This window comes from Rosa chinensis, chromosome 3, assembly GCF_002994745.2.
Source record: "Rosa chinensis cultivar Old Blush chromosome 3, RchiOBHm-V2, whole genome shotgun sequence".
Lineage (NCBI taxonomy): Eukaryota > Viridiplantae > Streptophyta > Magnoliopsida > Rosales > Rosaceae > Rosa > Rosa chinensis.
In genome coordinates this window covers 29131652-29152876 of record NC_037090.1, presented here as the reverse complement: position 1 = coordinate 29152876, position 21225 = coordinate 29131652, and the positions used below count along the sequence as shown (strand labels likewise).

Here is a 21225-nt window from a genome sequence, read left to right as displayed (position 1 = left end):
TTCTCTTGTGTTTTCCAACTTTGCCCTCATTATAATACACCCAGCAAAGATTTATATTTCAAGAACGTCCTCTTCGAGTTTAATTTGATGCTGGTGCATACCCAAATAATCGTCATTAGGTTTGCTATTGTTTGCCGACGACGACCTGAAACAAAAGAAGCACCGAGATTGAGGCGGTTCCTATTGCCCTTGAAGTCTTGAACTGAAACCACCGAGGGTCTTGAACTGATCTTTCCCAGAAATCCATCAACACTCCATTTGGTGAAATTCTCTAACTGAAGTAAAACAGCCATGTTTCATGTTGGCATGATTTCAACAGTTGAGTAAATTCCAATTAGCTTGTTAAGGATTTTCATTGTTTAGGTTATTTACTCTAGATGAAAGAATTCCATGTCAAGATCGAGGAAAATACCATTTGAGATCCAATTGATCCCACTGCCCAGTAGCAAATCAATTGCAACTATATGAAAAGGAACTCTCCATAAACATCTAGATGCAACGAAGCAAACTAAGTTTCATCAAGAATCAAGTGGGCGCGCGTATGATTGCACTGCACTAAACTTTCATTGATGAAATTATATATGTCCAACTAGTTTTGGCCAACTGGAACTATTAATCTATATTTATGGGCCAATGATCGGAGCCTCAGAGGGAGAACACAAACTGAGGTTCTTCGAAAGAATTGAAGCTATGTGGAAGTGAAATCATGATGATGGAAAGTTGGTGTTGGGTTCTATTAGGGGTAAAGTTGGAAATAAATAATAAACTTGTGTGTTGGGTATACTAAGAAATTTGCTGGGTTTATTTAGCAACCCCCCCCTCAAAAAAAAAATTGTACTAGAGAATTTTAGAACCACTCAAGCGCCCCTTTGACTAGGCCGCCCATTTAAAGCTTAAGCACGGTTGGCTTTGAAAACACCAACTGGGAGGAGGTTGACAAGGGATCCTCTGGTTTTGAAAACACCAACTGGGCGTTCTTGTTCTTAATGTGCTTGAAGCGTAGACGTGCTAACTACTGTTAAGTTGCCTTCTCATACCAACCACTAACACATCATTTCGTTTTGTCCATATAAACCAACACAACATAACCAACATTTGCAATTTATCTTGAGGCAGGATTGATACAGCCCTATCAAACCGTGTTCTATAAAAGAACCACATTGTTGTTGCCAAAGAACATCAAAAGATGTTTTCGCCCACCCTGCAATATTGCTATCACAGTCCCATATTGCATGTAGGGAAGTTTCAACAGCATTATGACATCTGAAGCAAACATTATTAGGGTCAGTAATAATGTATTTTGCCCACATCGAGGGTTAGAAAATTTTTATTAGGAGTTGGTGCGGGAGGGTAGAGAGTTGAGTTAGGACTAGACTAGGTCAGGAGTTCGATCACCTCCAATGTCACAAAAAAAATGTAGATTGGGAGTCGATAAAGATTTTATTTGGGTCAATAAATATTCTACTAGCATGTTTTTTTATCATCACATCAATAATTCATATACAACTAGTCTATTTCGACTCACGATCGACCTCCAACTTACGAAAGAAAGACTTATACCACTAAACCAAATGGTAATGGATATATTTTACTGGGTTTTGTTTATTTTATGTTTTTGTTTTTGATATATTTGAGGGGAAATGAAATTAAATTGACCAGGAGAACAAATATATTAAAAGGGAAATCTAATTGAATATAAAATCTTTAATTTTGAGTCAATTTCCGATTTCAATTGTCCCATTCGACTGTCTAAGGAAGCTAAATGATGAGCTGTTGAATTGTCAGATACGCAATCGTGTGAAAATAACATTGCTTTAAAAATGACAAGATTCTCTCAAACTTTCGGCCCAGTCACATAAAACAAGCAGAACAGAATGTAGCATGAACTTGAAAAATGAATCACTTTATTAACAGAACTAATCATGGATCAAACCAAGTATTACAACTACATAGGGAAAGTAGATCAGATAGATCAGACAACATGTAAGAAAGTAGCAGACAAAAATGTGGTCTAAAGTCAGATAGATCAGCTATGGATCACATGTTAGCGGCCATCTTCTAAACAAGGGCAGGGTGTTGAGCATTGTAAGAGTACCATAACCAGTCAGAAAGTCTCCTGCGGTTGATTGTTGGTGTATGCTAATGTCAACAGATGCTTCGAGTCAAAGCAGAACAACATTTTTCACTTTCAATTTTTCACATGATCTAAAGCCACCGCTTGTTATTTTTCGTTGACGAGCAGACGGGTGGAGGTGTTTTGGCTCTCTTGTCATTTACACCTACAAAGCAAAGACCACAGGTAACTATGACAATTCTCAATTGTAAAAACTCCTGGAATGTAATGAAGTTACGTACTAGTGTCTTCTGGCTTCCCTCCAAGAGAGGATCGTCGGGCAGATCCTGATGTTGGAATGCCTGTTAATGATTGCCGCCTCAGAGTTCTTGCACTACTAGTAATCTGTGATTTCTCATCATTCAAATTGCCTGCACATTTAGTTGTTGAATGTGTTTCCATCATAGGTTGCTGGTTCCTGCAATATGGCTAGTGTTAATAAAAAATGGGCAAACAGTAGTAAATTTTAACAGTATCCAATATGAATTTGTACTATGAGATATCAAAGCAATATATAATACTGAGATAACAAAGTCATATACTATCATAATCAAAAATAAAAAATAAAAATAAAAAATGCAGATTCCATCAGTTTCACTCACCTCTTCTCAGAGCCATTAATCAGTTTTCCAATGGTCCGCAAGGATCTCCTTATCTGTGATCCTTTTCCAGTTGTGCTACTTGTCAAATTAGGTGTTACATAACCCGTTGAAAGACTGCCCTTGCTTTCCATAACAAGCTGTACCTCATTTGTAGCAAATCTTGGAGGTTCAGGTGTTGATGGAATCCGCAGAACAGGAATTTGTGTCCCTTGCTTCTGATAGGTCATCCTTGGACTTCGAGGGGCCTTGGGATGAGACTCAGGAGTCGTTGGTGGCTGAGGAAGAGGAACTTGTTTTCTACCATCTGTTTCTGGCACTCTCTTCTGATAGGTAACACTTGTTGGACTAAGAGGAGTCCTGGGACGAGGTTCAGGTGTTTTTGGTCTTCTACTATTAGCATCTAACACTTGCTTCTGATAGGAAGCGCTTGTGGGACTTCGAGGAGCTTTGGTACGATGCACTTCCAATGTGGCATCATGATTGCTGAAATGCCCAACTGGCTTTGCGACTGCTTCTGAACCGTGAAGTTGACCATATTCCTCCATTACCTTAGATGGTAGGGAGGATTTCCCCACGTCATGTGATATCCGAAGACCATCCTTCTTAACAGATCTTGGGCCTTCCAAGCTCAATCTTCTTAAACGAGTTGGCAAAGGACTTTTTGATCCCTTTCTGTCTTCAGGGTTCTGTGCTTTCTCAGTCTTTGCAGTACTGCAATTTTCAATGCTTAATCTTCTGGTGCGTTGAGGAGTCCTCTCAGTCACTGCTCCTGGTTTGTCCCAGGTTTTGTTGAACTGTATACTCTGAGCTTCCTTGTTTGCTAATGCCTTTTTCAGGCTCTCAATCTGAAAAATTTGGAATACATGTTTTAGTGTCCAGCCAGCTGTGATACTTGCTAATACCCTAAAATTTAAGCATGCATTTAGATAAAGGAATTAATCAAACCAAATTTAGTAAAAAGTGTCCACCTGTTCTTTGAGTTGCATAACCTCACCACTCTGCTTGTTTGCACAAGCAGCACCAAGTTCAACAGTGGAAACCCTCTGAGCAAACTTCAAGGTACTAACCGTTTCACTGAAAGAATCTTCTTCTGGACTCACATGAGCAAGCATTAAAGTTTTAGCATGTCCACCTGAAGTACAAGTCCCAAAAATAAGGTTGTATCAGTAAATGCACTCCTGAAATCAATACATGATGGTCTACTTACAAAATAAGCAAACAGTTCCCTAATATCTCAGCATTGAAAGTGTTAAGAAATAGTGTCTTTATTGTAGCATGATCAAACTCAATAGTGAGCACATGCCCTTTGGGTTATCCCAATTACCAAGTGGTGAAGAACAGGCCCACTAGGCTAAGTCAGAGTTCTCCAATCTAAACAAAAAAAAATAGAAAAAAAAAAAATAACAACAATAGTGAGGGCTGTTACCAACCTAAAGAGCCTTGCAACAAAAGTGTGAGTTTGCTGTTTCTGTAAGGGATGTGAGAATTCTTCTGAGCCAAGGCTGTAATAACATCTCCTAAACAAGAAAGAGACTTGTTGATATACTGTGCCTCTTTGAGCCTGTCTCCTGTAACTTCAGATTTGTCCACCCGTTCACTTCCCGCCAGGTCAACTAAATGAAGGCAACTGTGGAAAGTACCTCCAGTTGTATCTTTTCCATGCACATGGACAGTCAGGACACTACAAACATACCAAACCAATACATCAGTGACACAAAATTATTGATATATTGCTTCTCCTTTATTTTTCATTTAAGTAGCATTTGAGCATTAGATACTTTTAGATATGGTAGTAAGTCACTGGTAAGTTGTTTCTTATAAGAGAAACAATTAAAATAACTCCGCTGCTAGATACTGACCTATGGGAACGGCTACTGCGGTTATTCATTGCAGTAGTACTGACAACTCGATTCACCTCACCGTATTTCATGAGGTTAAGAACATCAGTGGTTGAATTCACTGAATGCATTGTAGCATCTGGAATACTCAAGCCATTATCACCGGTGCAGCTCCGGATCTCTAATTTGTGAATTGTTAAGGATACACAAAATGAACGTGGCCAGTTTTTCTTTCCAATAAGATAAATGTTTAAAGTAAGATAAATAACCAATATGAAAGGATATTTGACAGTACATGAATCTTGTACAAGAAGATCTCGTACTTGTTCATTGTAAATTTCAACCATTTGAACATGAATGTCATAATGTATGATATCCTTCCTTCTTTTTGACATCTGGAAGAGATCGTTGAGAGCTAGATAATTAATCCCCATGTCGCTAGTTAACCCACCAGATGGACCACTCTGTAAAAGCATAGAAAATGTTAGTTCAGACTTCATATTTAAAAAGCCTGACCAGAGTAGAAAAACAATTGTCTGATTTTCTTATATTAAGCAACATATGCACAAATGCGCAATGTAGACAAAATCCAACTGTAAATTCTTCCTCCAAGATACAGAATACTCAGCCTAATATTTAAAATTTGAAATAACGGGCCAGATGGGAAATTGCAATATAACCAACTGAAGCAGTTGAATTGTATCTTACCATGGTATGTGTTTTGCCTGATCCAGTTTGACCATAAGCAAATATGCATACATTGTAGCCATCCATCACAGACCTGATCAAAGGTTGAGTGTCCTTGAAAACCTCATCTGAAAAGAAACTTCAATATTGTTAAATCGAAACTGGTGATGGAAACAAGGTTGATGTAGAAAACCCACTAGAAAGTACCTTGGGTAGCAGCTGGACCAAACACTTGATTGAACTGAAAAACTTTCCTTCCATCCTTCTGGGGCTTTGCAGGGTCCAGGATCACAAGTGATCCATCCCCTCCAATGAAATCTATAATGTTTTTGGATTCACAATTGAAGGACGGCCTAATCCTGCAGTAGACTCTAATATTACCTGAAGAAATTTTAACCAAGATAATATTACTAAATCTTATTCGTTGTCAAACCCAAAGTATAACAGCATGGCTACATTTTTGTTTAGGGTTTAGGATGCAGTTTACCAACCTTTCAAATCCTGAACCATGTTGTACAGTTTTCTATTCTCTTGCACCACCTTATGATAGCCAAGAGCAGCAGCAGACAGCTCTTGTACCTGTGTCCCTGAACTCACAAAGAGAACAAGCAAGATTAAGTTTCAAAAAGAAAATAAAATAAAAAAATAAAATTAATATTGCACATAGAACATTTCATCCATCATAATTTCCATAAAATATAAAAAATGGGGAACTTGGAAAGAGGATGCAGAAATGACTATGACATTACCTATGGCTACATATATTTCAAACACTACACAGTATCTTGCATGTGATTCCTCAAGATCATGGTTGATGTTGGTAGTGAAGATTAGAAATGAAGTTGGAAAAGACATCTGAAAATCTCATTTCTGGTTTACCCATAATAAAATGAAGGATGATGCTTGTTTCAGATTAAATATTTGTAAGTCTGTAAGTGGAAAGGAAAAGGTAATTAGCCAAGAGGGCAGATGACTTTAGCTCCCTAAAAGTAGGACATACCCAAGTCTTTCAAATCACTGTGCAGCTGGGATTGTAGGTCTTCGAACTCTGTTTTTGCACTTAACCACAATGCCTTTAGATCCTGCCGAGTGAACACCAATAAGATTAACCACAGTACATATATATGCAATAAATCCACAATGCTAGTCGATTAATCATTTTGCTAGAAAAATTGTAAGATCAATATATTTTCATTTATACTGAAATAAATTTGTACGACCAAGAGTCCGTAACTTGCTAGTTTTTATCAATATATATATATATATATATATATATATATATATTCTCTTATAAAGTACTATCTTATGCTAAAAGGTCATACACTTAAAAGCACTTTTTAGAAAAGCAACGAGTCTGATACAAATTGAAGTTTTTCCAAAGCCATGGCACAACACAAACCAAACTTAGATTAACTTTTACTGAAAAGCTACTAGGCATACAGAAACACATAAAGAAATAAAAAAAAGGAAGAACGACCTACCACTAGTTCTTTCTCTTGCATTTGAAATAGAAGCCGGTGGTTGCAGTTACCCTTTCTCAAACAAGCTTTGCAGCACTATTGAAAAGATGAAAATAAAGAAACTTCAGAATCTAGGAGATGTTCATCAGATAACACCATAGTAAAGGCTAGCTCAAGAGGGGGGGAAAGGGTTACTTTACATCAGCTTTGTTGTTATACATGTGATTGTGTGTGTCTGTGCGCGAGCGTATTAGTATGCATAAGTATGTTGCAGTGCTATTCCTCTTATAAAGAGGACTCTGCAGAATGAAATGAACTCCCTAAATTGTAGACTACATGAACTGTATAATGCAGGAATAACCCTCACAATGCATTATAGACGTAACTTAGAACATGGTGTCTAACCATTACCACTTTCCAAGTACATTGATTGCATAAAGAATGCTTAATATATGAGGGACATACTCTTGAATTTTCAACAGCAGATATATCCTCTAGAGGAATAGATGTTGAATGTGCAGGTGAGCTGCTTCTTCCTTTGGAGGATTCTTTTAACGTACACTCCAACTGTTTATACACAAGACCAAACGAATACTATCAAGTTGACATACTTCATGTATGTAAAGACTAAAGACAGTAGCAGAACATAAAAACTCAACCAATTAAAATATGGATGAAAAGTAATAATAGTTACAGAATTCTGTATAGTTGGCTGTGTACAAGAAAAGAGCATCTGGAACAGTGGTTGTAAACTTGTAAACCCTAAGTAAACGCAACTTTTGTTCGGATTGAACAATATTATAGATCTAATTGAGGTATAAACTTTCCATAAATACCTCATAGGCACATTATGCTAAAATAACTAAATATCAATATTGCTTGTTTTGGAACTATTCACAGAGAAAAAGAATTCTTCGAAGGCTCAAATCAAACTAACCTCAGGTAACTTCTTTTGAAAATGTTCCTCTAGACAACTTGTCATGATCCTTCTAAAGACACTAACAGCATCCTGCAGCAGAAGAAGTTGGTTAAGTGAGATGAATCTTAACTTGAAACCATGTCCATAGTGCAGCACTTATTAACTGAAAGAAAAAAAAGAAAAAAAAAATAGAAAAACAAAAAGAAAGATAACATTACCAGATCTCCGTTATGGTAGGAAGCAAGAAGGTTATCATCAATGTTTTCCTTTATGTCAACCATAGAAGTAGCAATTAACTTGACAACAGATTCTATAGAATCCACTGCATCACAAAAAGTAACAGATAGAACAAACGTTAGGGGGAGAAATTGAAGACCATTAGCCTACTAGTATGAGGATTGCATATAAGCATGGCAGCAATTTTGAAGTTGATGTTATCATATCTACTAACAGTAAAGAAGATTAGTTTGTTTCTATATCATTCAATATTGAAACTCTATCTTCAAATCTTAGCATCGAGATTGAAAAGAAATAACTATTACACTATGTTTCTTATAAAATCTTACTATATATGCAACTAGACCAATAAATGAACCTAAATATGGGTTTATATTATTACTTGTTTGATATTAGATATTTCTTATCAACATAACAATGCGTCCTCATTAATAACCATAACATGTGTCACTGTATAAATTTTATCATTTTAAGTAATTTCTGTTGATAATTTTCCTATCTGTGGATGAGAGTAAGCATAAGTTGAAATACATGGATGGATAAAATAAAGGAAAAGAAACCAATAAAACCTTCAGGTTTCCGTTTGTCATCCTCGATCGATAGTTGTCTATCAAGTCCAGCAGACATATCCAAGTTCCTGCAAGAGTGCGAGGAGACCATAGCTGGGGGTCTTGAATGCATTCTATTGGCAGAATGCATAACTAAGGGAGATTTTATATGTTTATAACATCCATTCCCATTGCTCATCTGCTTCCACTCATTATAGGATCTAAGGGCTAAAACACAATCAACGACCTTCCCTGCAGACCCTGCGTCCAATGTATCCTGAGACATAAAACACAATCAACAACTTTCCCTGAAACAATGTGTGTAATAATGCAGGTGCTGTTAACATTTAACATGTAGTATACGCAGATAATCTACCCTTTCAAGGTCAGAGGCTTCAAAAGCAGGCAGCTTTAACTCTTCAGCAGCAACCAGAAAGTTTCGGACATTCTCAAAGTACTGATATGCAGGCAATGGTTGAGATTCCCTGCTTAGTGATTGTAAAGGTATTTGGCTCTCCACCACCTTAAAATGATAATAATAAACATATAAGAATATGATATTTTTCGATGAACACATAAAAGGCATTATATCACTTTCATTTTCTTCTCATTAACGAAAAAGAGGAGAAAACACAATAATCCGGGGATAGAAAATTGAAGTACCCTGGGCACTGATGCGGGTTGAATCTTGTTTATGGCATTGCATAGGATGAGACCATTTCTCAGGCAAGAAATGAACTCCTTCTCCGATGGCTGGTTCGGTATGCCAAGTGGACCCACAAAGCTCTCAAGCCACTCAACTGCTTGAAATCGCCTCCAGGCTGCCAAATTCACCAAATGTAGCAATTAACAATGGAATAATTGACCCACCCAGAAAATCTGTGTTCTAAACAAAATGCAAACTTAGCAAGAAAATCAATTCGATTAAGCCAATTGTTCTTGCTTGACAAGAATTGTGACCACACCACAAATCGTACCCATTTCTTCTTTTTCTATTAAATCACCAAACCCACATACCGTAAAACCAAAACGAAAAAGACTTGAAAAGATGAATCAACAAACCTGATTCTTCAGCCTTTCTTGAAGCCCTAGTAAAATCGTGCAACCCAGTTCTTGATCGGTCCTCCATCACTCGTTCCCTGCAAAATTAGAATCCAACCATTAAACCCCACTTCATTCCCAGAAAAACCCACCAAAAATCTTTAACAAAGAATAAACCAACGAAACAGAGAAAAAAAAATTTCAAGAACGTACGCGAATCTTTATCTGGGTCTTTCTCTAAAACCCTAAAAAGCTCCCAACCCAGAAAGATATAAAGCCAGAGAGAGAGAGAGTTGGGAATCTCAGAGAAAAGGAAGCATGAAATTGAGGGTGTTTGGATTTGGTGAGTAGAGAGATATGAGAGGATCCTCCTCCTAACTCCTAACCCCAAGGTTTGGGAATCCTAACGTTTCTATTTTTTTTGAATTCAAATCGGTAGGCCACCACGTGGTTTAGGTCACAGAAGTGGATCTCAGACGTCCACGTGGCAACCGTTCTCTCAAAGGCGACGGACGGGATCGCCTAGAACTCTGGGTCTCGGGTTTGGGCATTTGGGATTCGGGTTTGTTACGAAGAGCTAACTAGCGGGCGCGTGACGACACGCTCCTTCTTTTACGCGCAATCCAAAGTTTTGTTCAAAATTTAGTGTTGGGTTTTTGGCTAAAAGGTCAACGTTCGAAAGTTTTTCCTTTTCTGCACTTTGATCTTAGTCAAAAAGCCCAGAAAGGTAGTAATAGTTTTTACTTTTGTATTTCACTCGATCTGATTTCCTTCTAATTATTGAATTTTTTTTTTTTTTTTTTGGTCTGGACCTTCCAATTATTGGTGAGTTGCCTTATTGTAATTCAATTGACGTTAGAAATTTAAGCTGGTCAAGTTTTCTTCTTTAAAAAGAAGGATTATAATTTATGAGTGGAGATCTAATTCATCCACCACCACCCCTCAATTCAACTCAACCCCAAAACCCCTAATTTCCCGATTCAACTTCTTCTTCAATTCGATCAATAATCCTAATTTTCAATCCAACCCCAAAACCCAACTCAATTCCCTCCAACCCAATTAGCAATCCCCCTCTCAATCAGACATAGAACGTGAAAATTAAATCTTTTCTCCATTAATGGGCACAAAATGATGATGATAGAGATTGACGTGTCCCGGAGGAACAGCTTCGCGTTTCTAATTTCAATTGGGGGCTGCAGATGGGGGAAAAGTGTGCTCAAGACTGTGATCGGTATTGATCTTGGCAACGGAGCTTAATTTCTAGATTCGGTTGTTCTCCGAATTTGAGCTGAAATTTTGGTATACCTTTCTATCGCCACAAGCGACGGCTCGGTTTCGGTTGCAGATTTGGGTCGGTATGCAAATCCTCATATCGAGAGTTAGCTTTAGCTCGACTATGGTATGGAAATCCCCATATCGAGAGTTAGATTCGGTTCAGTTACGGTCGGTATGATATATCGTCGCTATGATGATTTGCTTACCATAGTCGAGCCGAATCTAACTCTCGATATGAGGATTTGCATACCATAACCCAGCTGAAGCCAAAATTTAAACATTTTGTATATTATTTTATATGTATATGTATATACGTCGATATGATGATTTGCATACCATAGTCGAGCCGAAGCTAACTCTCGATATGAGGATTTGCATACCATAACTGAGTCGAAGCTAACTCTCAGTACAGCTCAGCCAAGTTGAAATGTCAATAAGCCGAATATTCAGCCCAAGGCAGCTTGGCTCTGTTCAAAATCAGCCCAGCTCGACCCAAATGGCCAACCCTAGGATATATGGAAGTCTAATGAGGACTTTCGAATCAACGGTTAGGAGACTTTACTTTTCGATTACATTAAAACAAATCAATCAGTAGATGTTTATGTATACATGAATAGATCACTTCTGAAAAATTTCTTTCAAATTGCTAATCGTTTGTAACGTCTCGAACCTGAATTTACCGGTTTACTAGTTATTTGAACGGTAAATGATCTTTACTTTCACTTTTATTGTCATTTTAGCACTTTTAGTGGCCCTAAAAGTTGACTTTTTGTTTGGGTCAAAATTTGAGAAAATGTTCTTCATGGAAGTTGTAGAGGACATTAAACCGAGCGCGTGGATATGTAGTACATAAAAATCGGAGTTCGTATGCGAAAGTTATAAGCGAAATACTAAAGTTACTGTTCATGTGGTAAGTTTCTATAAATAGCTAAGTTACTGTGGTAAGTTTCCATTCCATTTTTGGAAACCTACCGGGCTTTCTCTCTCCTCTCCCCCGATCCTTTCTCCTCTTCGACCGATTGCTTCTTCCTCCGATTTCTTCCTCCTCCGGCCACCCCACGATGGAATCCGGACATCAGCTGGCTCGCCTCTTCACCCTGGTCATGTCTGTGGTGGTGTTTTGCAGCGATTTGGCCTAAAGAACTCGATTTTGAGCTGTGAAGGTTACTGTAACAGTTTGGAGTTTTCATCGATTTCCGGTGATTCCGACCGTCTCCGGCCACCAAACCGGCGTCGAAGATTCGATTTTTGTCAATGATCATTTCCCCTAAGGTCTTTCATTTCAATTTGCAGTGTGGAGGTCGAATTAACGATTTGCAATTTCTAGAGTTCTTGGTTTTTCTGGAAAAATTTCACCGGCCAAATTGGAGCCCTTCAAGGTAAAATTGGAACTTGTTGTAGTTGTGAAAAATGTTGAGTCTGTTGTGTAGGTGGTGCTGCCAAAATTTGGTGGCCATCGGAGGTGGTGGCCGCCAGCGCGTGGGGCCCACGCGCTGCCACTGTTGGTGGCGCGTGGAGGTGTGTACGGCAGTGTTTTAATTCCAGTTTTTAGCCCAATAAATTGTATAAATGTTGTAGTGCTTGTATGTGAAGTTTGGTGAATTTTGGAGGAGTTTGGAATTATTTGTGAATTTTCGAAGTTTGAAGTTTGTGATTGAATTGTTGGAAATCCAGCCGTCGGATATCCCTCGTTTTCGTTGTGGAATATGGTAATTGAGGAATTGGTGTTGTGGGAGAGATTTGGGTTGAATTTGAGAAGTATTGGAGATAGGGATTTTCAGGTTTCGTTTAGTTTCGTAATTATTTTATCGGATTGCCGTTTATGGAAATATAATTGTGTACAGGGCAATGCCGCGAGCTACGGTTAAATGAAGGAACTCATTTGCGTGGTCGCCCAATAGTACTGTGAGTGGACTTTTGTTTTAAATAATGATGCATGCGTTTATTTTCTTGAATTAATGCTTTATTTAATTAACATATTACTTTCCGAGCATATGAATGGATTTCAGAATTTGATTTCGATTTATCTCATGAATTTGCTTTCAATATTGATTTTCATGAAGTATTTATGATTTATACCGGTTGTGAATTTCGGATATTAATTTTTTATGCTCGGATTCGAATTTATAATTGATGTTGAATTTCGACGAATTATTTTTCCGAGGTGATTTCCGGAATTAATTACATTTCTATTCGATGTTTTGAGATTTCTAGAAAGGTTTTCGAAATGGGATTTCGATGAAGTTATTTCTTATTTATCTATCGACTTTCGGTTTTGGCATTGGGAATGCCTTGATGATGATCTAATTATTCTTTTAGCGTGTGGGACACGCTGTCGATTTATGTGACTTTCTACGAGAATTTTCAGGTACAGTTGGGAATCGTACCCGTGTTTTTGTTTTATTCGCGGGACTTATGGGGAAGCCTTACTGATTTTCGATTTTCGTATGATTTTAACCCACCATACCTGGGTCGTCATATTTATTGCTAGCTAGCCTATTAGTACTCCTCCCTGCTTACTATGTGTTCGTGGGTGAGTAAGAGCAGAGCATGGGATGCTCCAGAGTGTGGGACACTCCGACCTGAGCCTGGGAGGTTCCCTTCTTTCGTATGGTGAAACTTCTTCCCCATATTTTATCGTTACTTGACTAGCGGGGCTAGTCCGATTTTCACTGTAGCCAGCGGGGCTGGTCTTATCTTCTTTAGAAATGAGATTTCGGTTTTACGATATAGTTTTCGAATGTGGTGACTAGCGAGGCTAGTCGATTTATCGTTTTGGAATTCCTAGATTTAAAGCTAAATGTGTTTTTCTAATTGTTGTATGCATCGGTTTTTAATGAAATAAATGTGGGAAAATATGAAATCCTTTTTCTTTTAAATTGTTTATTTTTGTCCACTCACGCTAACGTTTTTCGTTTACTTTCCCCTGGGCCTTTCGGTTTCTAACGCCCAGTTTGCAGGCGAATTAATGGAGGTCGGGCATACGTGACATGTGAGGCATAGTTGTCACTACTTCCGCAGTGTAGGATCCCTTGATCCTTTACTCTTCTTTTTATATCCCTGTGTATAGTAGTATTGCTCTGATAACCTTTGGGATTAGTATTGTTGAGTTTTGTGTTTTGTGTTATGTGAAAGTAGAGTTGTTGGTAATTGGGAGCAAGGTGGCTCTAGGAGTATAAGGTTGGTTTGATTGAAGTGTTTTTGTGTGTTTTACAGGGTTTTGGGTAGTCCATTTTAGAGGTGATTCTCCCGAATTTTTGGTAGAGTTATCCCTAAGGTGGGCCCCACAGGGTCACCTCGGATTTCAGGGTGAAATTCGGAGCGGGGCTTGTCATCATTAAGGTACCGAACTAAATCAAATCAATGGACAAACCAAATCTTTCAAACTTGAACCGTTCATGTTCATAAATGATATAGAGCAAACGTGGCAAATGTGCCACTAGGCACGAGCACGGTACGGACTCGGCATATTTAGAAGCTGCCCGGCACGGCCCTAGCTTGTTAATCTAACGGGTCAAGCTGGGCCGAGAAATATTGGTCCAAAAGCCCGGCACAGCCCAAGCACGGCATATTACAAGTCGCAGCAAGACCCGTTTATAATATAATATAACATATAATATATAATTTATAAAAATTACACAATAAGATTGTAGGAACTGTGGTATGGTGTTTCTTTTGGCTATAGAGAGTCTGAACACTAAATTGGGTGAGTGTTTTGTTGGAAAAATGTGGACTTAACATTATCTAATATGCATTGAGGTTAACCAAATTGATTTAACTTAATATAAATAACAAGAAGTACATAATTATAACTCTAATTCTGGTTATCTAATTGGACGTATATCTCTTAGTAGAAGTAGGGAACTCATTAGCTAATTAACCTGATTACCATTAAGAGTTGTGATAAAATTAAGTCTTTCCTAATTGATAAACATGAAGCAAGTATTGGACTCCTTATGGAATGAGTCCACTCAGGTTTTTGGCCAATATAGATAGGGAGCAAAGTCCATGTATTCATCACCAGTTTTGCATATCGTTCAGCCCCATTATGAAGAAATTGGTGTTGACATACAGAAGGCTTCTTGCTCAAGTTCTGCTGCTGCTAATCAATCCTTGTTCCAGCTGCTCAAGATGTCGAACCTAGGCCAAGTTGTTTCTGCAGAGATCCAAAGCGCCATTTATCCAAGTGGAGTCCTAGTGCCACTAGGAAAGCTATTCTGCAGATGTTGTGTGGATGTTGTGCGGCTGGTTTATTTGATCTTATATATATGTGTGTGTGTGTGTGTGTGTGTGTGTGTGTTATGTGATTTAAGCTTGGTTGTTGATGTATGTAGTTATTGCATCATGATTTTAACATGTTTCTCTTCCATGAACTTGAATGTGTGGATGTAATTATTTGTTTCTACGGTGCACTTATGATTTGTAATATTGCGGTATAACTGTAGGGAAACTTGTTGCACTCCCTGGGTTCTTTGTAAGAATAATTCCTACAGTACCGTCTCTTTTTAGCATTCGAAAATTGAACCTGCAGCGGAATAATATTCATGCTGTGAGTGGAGGTAAAGTTATTATTTCAAAGCAATCTCATTTTAACATAGATTGTTATTTATTTCGGAATTTTCTTTTTCTGAAGGGGGCATTCCTCAAGCTACTCCCAAGTACAGCAGTAGTATTTTGGAAGACATGTTTATAGAAGATACTGAAGAAAGGAGAAATGAGCAAAAAGTTTTTACGCTTAGTTTTTATGCTTTGCTTGCATTCCTCAAACTACTCCCAGGTTACTATGCTTGCATGCTTCTACTTGGACATATTTGAATTTTCTACTTGGGCACTGCAGAAACTAGAGTCATCTGTCATGGACTCTCATAGTTGGCATTTCAGTCTCTTCTTGTGTTTGCATATGCAGCTACTTCAAATTTGTGGAAACATGGGCTCTACTTCACGCCAAAAGACCAAAATGCTATTTCAAAAGAGTAACAGAGAGTTGCTGGATCTTTATGTCTTCAATTTTGGCTTTCATTGGATTTCTTTTATTTTTTATTTTTTATTTTTTATTTTTTATTTTTTATTTTTTATTTTTTATTTTTTATTTTTTATTTTTTATTTTTTATTTTTTGTTTTTTATTTTTTGTTTTTGTGAGTGTGTGTGTGTGTGTAATCTAGACATGTATTGTGTACTCCTAAGTTTTCTATTTTTGTTTGTATTGTGTACCACTGAAAATTTCAACTTTAATCGTTTGATATCTAGCATTCTAATTAGGTCTTTATGTATGAATTTTGTGTTTAGTACTTATGTTGATTGCATAAATTTTATCTCAAAATGGAACTCGTTTTAGTCTTCTCACACCACAAGCACGGTCGGGCCTTCTTATTGGTCCGACACGAGCACAACCCGGCACACTGTGGGCTTGGGCCTTGAACCGGGTTAGGCCTAATGTTTGAGTATACGGGCCGGCCCGAGTCCAAGCCAGATAAGAATTGAGCTGGCACGAGCACAGCCTGAAACTCGATTAAGTGGGCTGGGCCAGGCCGGCCTGTTTGCCACCTCTAATATAGAGTGCAAAAGTGTTCCAAAAAAAAAAAAAAAGTGCAGTGTTGCTTTATGTTGTTGTTCTATGTGTAATCTTTTAATAAACAGAACAACAGTCATAAACACTAAAGTGAAGACATGCTATATTAAAGTTTGCAAGTACATTGTCCCATATTCTTTTATGCGCGTTCACCGAAAAGTCTATTTCTAAAAAGTTTTTGCCAAAGTTTTTTGATTGATGCAGTCATTTTAAACCCACAACTTTGTTTTGATAGTATTGTTGTCATCATGGCAAGCATCGATTTGTACGACCGCCTCTATGGCAAGGATTTGTCGAATAGAATTTGGTTCAGAATCGAGGAGAAGAAGATAATCGAATAGGGCTGGCCGACTGGGTTATTAAGTGAGGATGAATTGATGAACTAGGAAATTAGAAATTCTAGGGTTCTTCAAAGAACATAGACAATCGAGAGATTTTTGGTGTTTGATTCAAAATAAGTCTATGTTTGACCGAAAGTGTGTTAGTTTTTTTTCTATGATTCGGTGAGGTCAGGTGCATCCTAAAAATATACAATTGCATAGACAACCACTAATAGTGGGACATGTGGCGAAGATTAATATATTCGGTCTGTCCGGGTTTTCTAATCGGTGCATTATGGGGACCGGGACTGACTCGGTTTTTTTCTAAACTGGTCCAGCTAGTGAATTTTTGCATTTGTTTTTTAATAAAAAAGGGATCAAACCGGTTGATGCGGACCGGTCTAATCCTGTTTTTCAGGTCCTGGGCTAAAACAACGAGGCCTAAATTTTTCTACATTGACATACAAAATTGGGGCTTAACTGTCTTCAGAGGGAATATCTAGCTAGGCGATTCTGGCACTAGCCACTCTGGCGTAAATTTATGTCTAATAAGTATCGACTCTGGTTCATGTATCTTTTCAATTTTTGGATTATAAATGATAATGACATTTTGTAACGAGAACAACTTTGTTGGTAATTTATTTATTACGGAATCTGGTCAATTCATGTACAGAAATATTCAATTTATAACGGTTAACTTTCAAGACGCTCACGTGTAAAGTCTTCATAATAATCAAGAAAGCAAGGATAGACCTCAACCTCAAATTAGGATAGATGTGAAAACTTATCCACCGTGGGTAGGTAGCCAAATCATTTGATGACAAAATCATATTCTTTTTAGAAATAACCAAAAAAAAAAAACAGAGAGAGATGAATTTTTTTTTTTTTGGTTACATACATTGGAAGAGAGAAACAGATTTGTCTCATCAATTTGGATAAAACCTCCAAATAGCAGACATTCTGAATGTAGCAAGCAATGACTTACTCTCCAAGTAATGAGATATAATTAAAAGGGGTAATTTCTTTTCTGGCAAAGAAATAAATGTCTACCATATTTGGTTGTTTGCCACCTATGGAATTCCCATTCTTATTTGTTTCCTAATAATATATGGCCGCACTTTCCCTTATTTCACCAGCGGAAACCCTATATATTTATGCAAAACCCTTCCTCTACCCAAAGAAGAAAACCAACAACAAAAAAAGAGAAAACCTCTTTTCCCTTCCCTTTCCTCTCTAGAGAATAGGGTCGTTCTCTTCTCTTCCCTTTCCTCTCTAGTCTTCTCTTCCCTTTCCTCTCTAGAGAATAAAGTCGATCTCATTCATGTTGGGGAACGATACAGAACGAAACTCACAGACCAGAAAGATGGGTCGGGGGAAAATTGAGATCAAGAAGATTGAAAATCTCAGTAGCAGGCAAGTCACGTTCTCAAAACGCCGCAGCGGATTGTTCAAGAAGGCAGCCGAATTGTCAGTACTATGCGATGCCGAGATTGCAGTCATAATTTTTTCTCAAACTGGAAAGCTTTATGAACAATCAAGCACCAGGTGTGTTTGATTTTTCTTTTTTCTTTCTTTCTTCGAGTTTTATTCCCCTTTTTAGTTTTTCACTCTTTTCTTCAAGAACTTCGACCGTACGAGGATAATGAAAGTGGGTGTTTAGATGATTGTAAACCTGCGTTCATCTCTAATCCAATTGTTCTGCGTTTAACATAGAAGAATTTTTCGGTTGGTCTAGTATTTTCTTGTCATGTCTTTTATCAATTCGTTTTTTCTGAATTTCTAGCCTCTTTCAACAGAAGAATTAGGGGACGTATAATAAGAATCTGATAAAACGTAATTTTTTTACTTGTCTAAAAATTTAGGACTTTTTTTATTCCAAAAAAAAATAAATAAATAAAACCCTAGCTATGCCCTAGCCAGGTGAAATGGAAATGCTTTTGCACAAGCAAAAACTTCCAGTTCTCTCTGGAGAAGCACTAAAGAGAAATTATGTTGATGATGGTGTTGTTTGTTTGCTTAGTTTTTATTTTTCATCATTTTTTTTTTCAATGGCTGCGTTTGTTTAGGAAAGATTAGGGTTTTAGAAGCGAAAAGACTTCAGAGAATTTTTAATTTAGAAAGTCTAACCGAAATTGGAAAAGTTTGATTTGAAGATGGAAAATCAAAGATAAGGATCCGACGAGTTTTTCTGAAATAGGTAATTCGGCATTAGTAGAAACCTTATTCTAGTAAAACATTATTGCTTTGGTCAATCAATTCGTTTTTTTTTTTTTTTTTTTTTTTTTGAGAGAGAGATGAATCAAAATAAATCGTCTAGGTAAGTTATTGACGAGGAAATGGGCTGGTACTCATGTGAATTGAGAAAGTGCAAGACCTAAATGGTATATTTTTTTAAAAAAAAACAGAAAATGGTATAGTCAAACATTATTAAATAATTAATTAATAGCATATTTTGTTTTAGATTTTTAATTCCCTTTTTTTCACTTGACATTATGTAGCATGGAGAAAATTCTTTCTAGGTATCACAATTTTTCAAACAAGCAGGGCCTCCTCCAATTAGAGTATTCTTCAGAAGAGCGCCCCCATGAATCTGCTGAAGAGGTATGTATGGCTATAGGAACTGAAATATAGCTACTACGTACCATAGTGTTTTATTAATTCTAACACCATTTTCAAGTTCAAATTAAATGTGTTATTAATACCTTAACACTCCTAAGTTACAGATTATTTAGAAACTTAGAGACATAAGAGTATGTACTTAAAGGTTCTGGATAGTTAGCCGCTGTATTGAATTCCAGACATATATCTAGGTGTTTCATAGTTCATTCACTTCACTAAATGGATTGATATCCCATGGACTCTACTTGTCAATATCAATGAGATTTGTTAATATTTACTTATCAATATTGATAGTATTACTATGATGACTAAAATTAACTTGAAAATAATCATGTGTAATGTACATACAACTCGCGCCTACAGTAACTTTATTACTCATCTTTTGTCTTTTTGATTGAGAGGGAATGAGGACATGAGACCTCCAACAACATTTTTTGTTGGATCAATATGCTGGCAGTAACTTTTTTACTTTATTTTATATCTGTAGTCTCACTATTTTTTTTTCTTTTTGAGAATATTATTAGCACTAATAGAATACAGTGACTAGTCAAACAAGCAAAGACTTAAAATTTATTCATCGATCCTTATATATATGTTGCTGAAATGTTTATTTTGTGAATTGATTAATATCTTAATTGCATGTTTTTTAATTTGTTGACCAACCGCAGGATCTGAAATTTGATTCAAGCGTACTGCAGAGAAAATTTGAAGCAATGCAGCAAAAGATTGAAGCATTACAGTTGGAACTCTGGTAATTACGTTATTGTCATGTAGAATAGACTACAGTGATCACTTGTCTAGTTTTAGTATTTTATAGTTTCAGAATATCGATGCCATGATTAAACTTATCTTAGGATCCTTAGGTAGATCTTTGCTGCCCTATAGATATTGAATGCTCCAGAATGTGTTCTGTCATATGTGATGTTTATTCATGCTACATATATGTCTTGAAGTTTGAATTGTTTTCCTCAGTTTATTCACTTCTTGTTTTGTTATTTTATTAATTTCCACTCATATATACAGTCGGATGAAGGGTCAGAAACTGGATGGGCTGAGCTTAAATGACCTGTATGAGCTGGAGAAACAACAAATGGAAGGGGAATTAGCTGTTAAGAACAAGAAGGAGGAAATACTTTCGGAGGAGAAACAGAAGACTACAAAGGAGCATGAGAAGGCTATGCAAAAGATTGAGAATCTGGAAAGAGAGATTGAGGAATTGAGGAGGCAAAACTATGTGCGCCCTTCTATCATTGAATCCCATCCTCCTAAGAAGAGGCTTTTATACTTTACAAACTCATCCAAAGCCGTTTCCAATTGTTCAACTGCCTCTGAGCACGAAAGTGACGAGCATTCGGACACTTCTTTGCAATTGGGGTACGTATAATCTAACATAACCTTGCTCTTAATAATCATTGCCTGAAGAACCTTTTCTTTTGGTCTCAATAGACAAAAATGCTTTACATTGCCAAAAAGAAAAATATTTTACATGTTTGGTTTTGAGGCTTTGACACGGGTTTGCATATATATCTAGGTCAATATAATTTCTGAAAGTAGTAGTTATTACAGTGGGCGTACAATGATTTTCTGAATTTTATGAGGAAATAAATATGATTTTAGTTGGGTTGTCACTGGTGAGATCATTTCTGATCAGAATATAGGCCAAGGATAGCCACGCAACACATTTAGAATTGAAAGAATTAACATTCATTCAGGTTTAATTTCTCAGGTTGTCATCATCCAAGTGTTGGTCAGTGCAAGAGGAAAGAAGCCAGCATTCGCCCCAGTTCTAATGATTCTGGGAGTCAAGTAGTCTCAGACTGATTTGAAGAGTTCTCAAATTTGAGATTTTTCTTATTAGCTGTCAGCTAGTCATTGATGTTGCTTTCGATTCTTAATAGATTTTCTTTTGAACTATATATAGACATTAAGTAAAGTTTTTACTAATGCATATGAAACCACAGTTTTGACTTGCAGTTGGAAATTACTTTTGCAGTGA

At 37.1% G+C, this 21225-nt stretch overlaps 2 protein-coding genes across 3 annotated transcripts; one reads left to right on the top strand and one right to left on the bottom strand.

The window, feature by feature from the left end:
• Positions 1-1887: 1887 nt before the first annotated feature.
• LOC112193411 (kinesin-like protein KIN-14L) lies at positions 1888-9871 on the bottom strand. Its single transcript, XM_040516028.1, has 20 exons — positions 9659-9871; positions 9467-9543; positions 9068-9225; positions 8781-8927; positions 8426-8681; positions 7838-7941; positions 7638-7709; positions 7166-7267; positions 6722-6796; positions 6241-6322; positions 5732-5827; positions 5448-5621; positions 5262-5368; positions 4839-5017; positions 4575-4739; positions 4146-4396; positions 3684-3847; positions 2716-3560; positions 2356-2531; positions 1888-2279 (listed from the first exon to the last, which is right to left on the bottom strand). The coding sequence occupies exons 2-20, from the start codon at positions 9531-9533 to the stop codon at positions 2206-2208; spliced, it is 3294 nt and encodes a 1097-aa protein (XP_040371962.1). The 5' UTR covers positions 9534-9543; positions 9659-9871; the 3' UTR covers positions 1888-2205.
• A 7932-nt stretch (positions 9872-17803) lies between these two features.
• LOC112194405 (MADS-box transcription factor 23) lies at positions 17804-21225 on the top strand. 2 transcript variants are annotated; one of them, XM_024334647.2, is made up of 5 exons: positions 17804-18155; positions 19109-19211; positions 19898-19980; positions 20253-20603; positions 20956-21225. In XM_024334647.2, exons 1-5 carry the CDS (start codon positions 17932-17934, stop codon positions 21017-21019), a joined length of 825 nt encoding a protein of 274 aa, XP_024190415.1. In that variant the 5' UTR covers positions 17804-17931; the 3' UTR covers positions 21020-21225. The 2 variants fall into 2 exon arrangements, with proteins under 2 accessions (XP_024190415.1, XP_040373196.1); XM_040517262.1 differs by having other exon boundaries at positions 20942-21225.

Bases quoted from the DNA above. Each gene is read 5' to 3' on its own strand.
- LOC112193411 (XM_040516028.1), bottom strand. From the start codon at position 9,533: ATGGAGGACCGATCAAGAACTGGGTTGCACGATTTTACTAGGGCTTCA. The intron at 8,682-8,780 runs GTAGATTATCTG...TTTATGTCTCAG, and splicing joins AAGCCTCTGACCTTGAAAGG to GATACATTGGACGCAGGGTC. The intron at 6,797-7,165 runs GTATGTCCCTCA...TCTTTTCAATAG, and splicing joins CTGCTGTTGAAAATTCAAGA to TGCTGCAAAGCTTGTTTGAG.
- LOC112194405 (XM_040517262.1), top strand. From the start codon at position 17,932: ATGTTGGGGAACGATACAGAACGAAACTCACAGACCAGAAAGATGGGT. The intron at 19,212-19,897 runs GTATGTATGGCT...GACCAACCGCAG, and splicing joins CCCATGAATCTGCTGAAGAG to GATCTGAAATTTGATTCAAG. The intron at 19,981-20,252 runs GTAATTACGTTA...TCATATATACAG, and splicing joins GCATTACAGTTGGAACTCTG to TCGGATGAAGGGTCAGAAAC.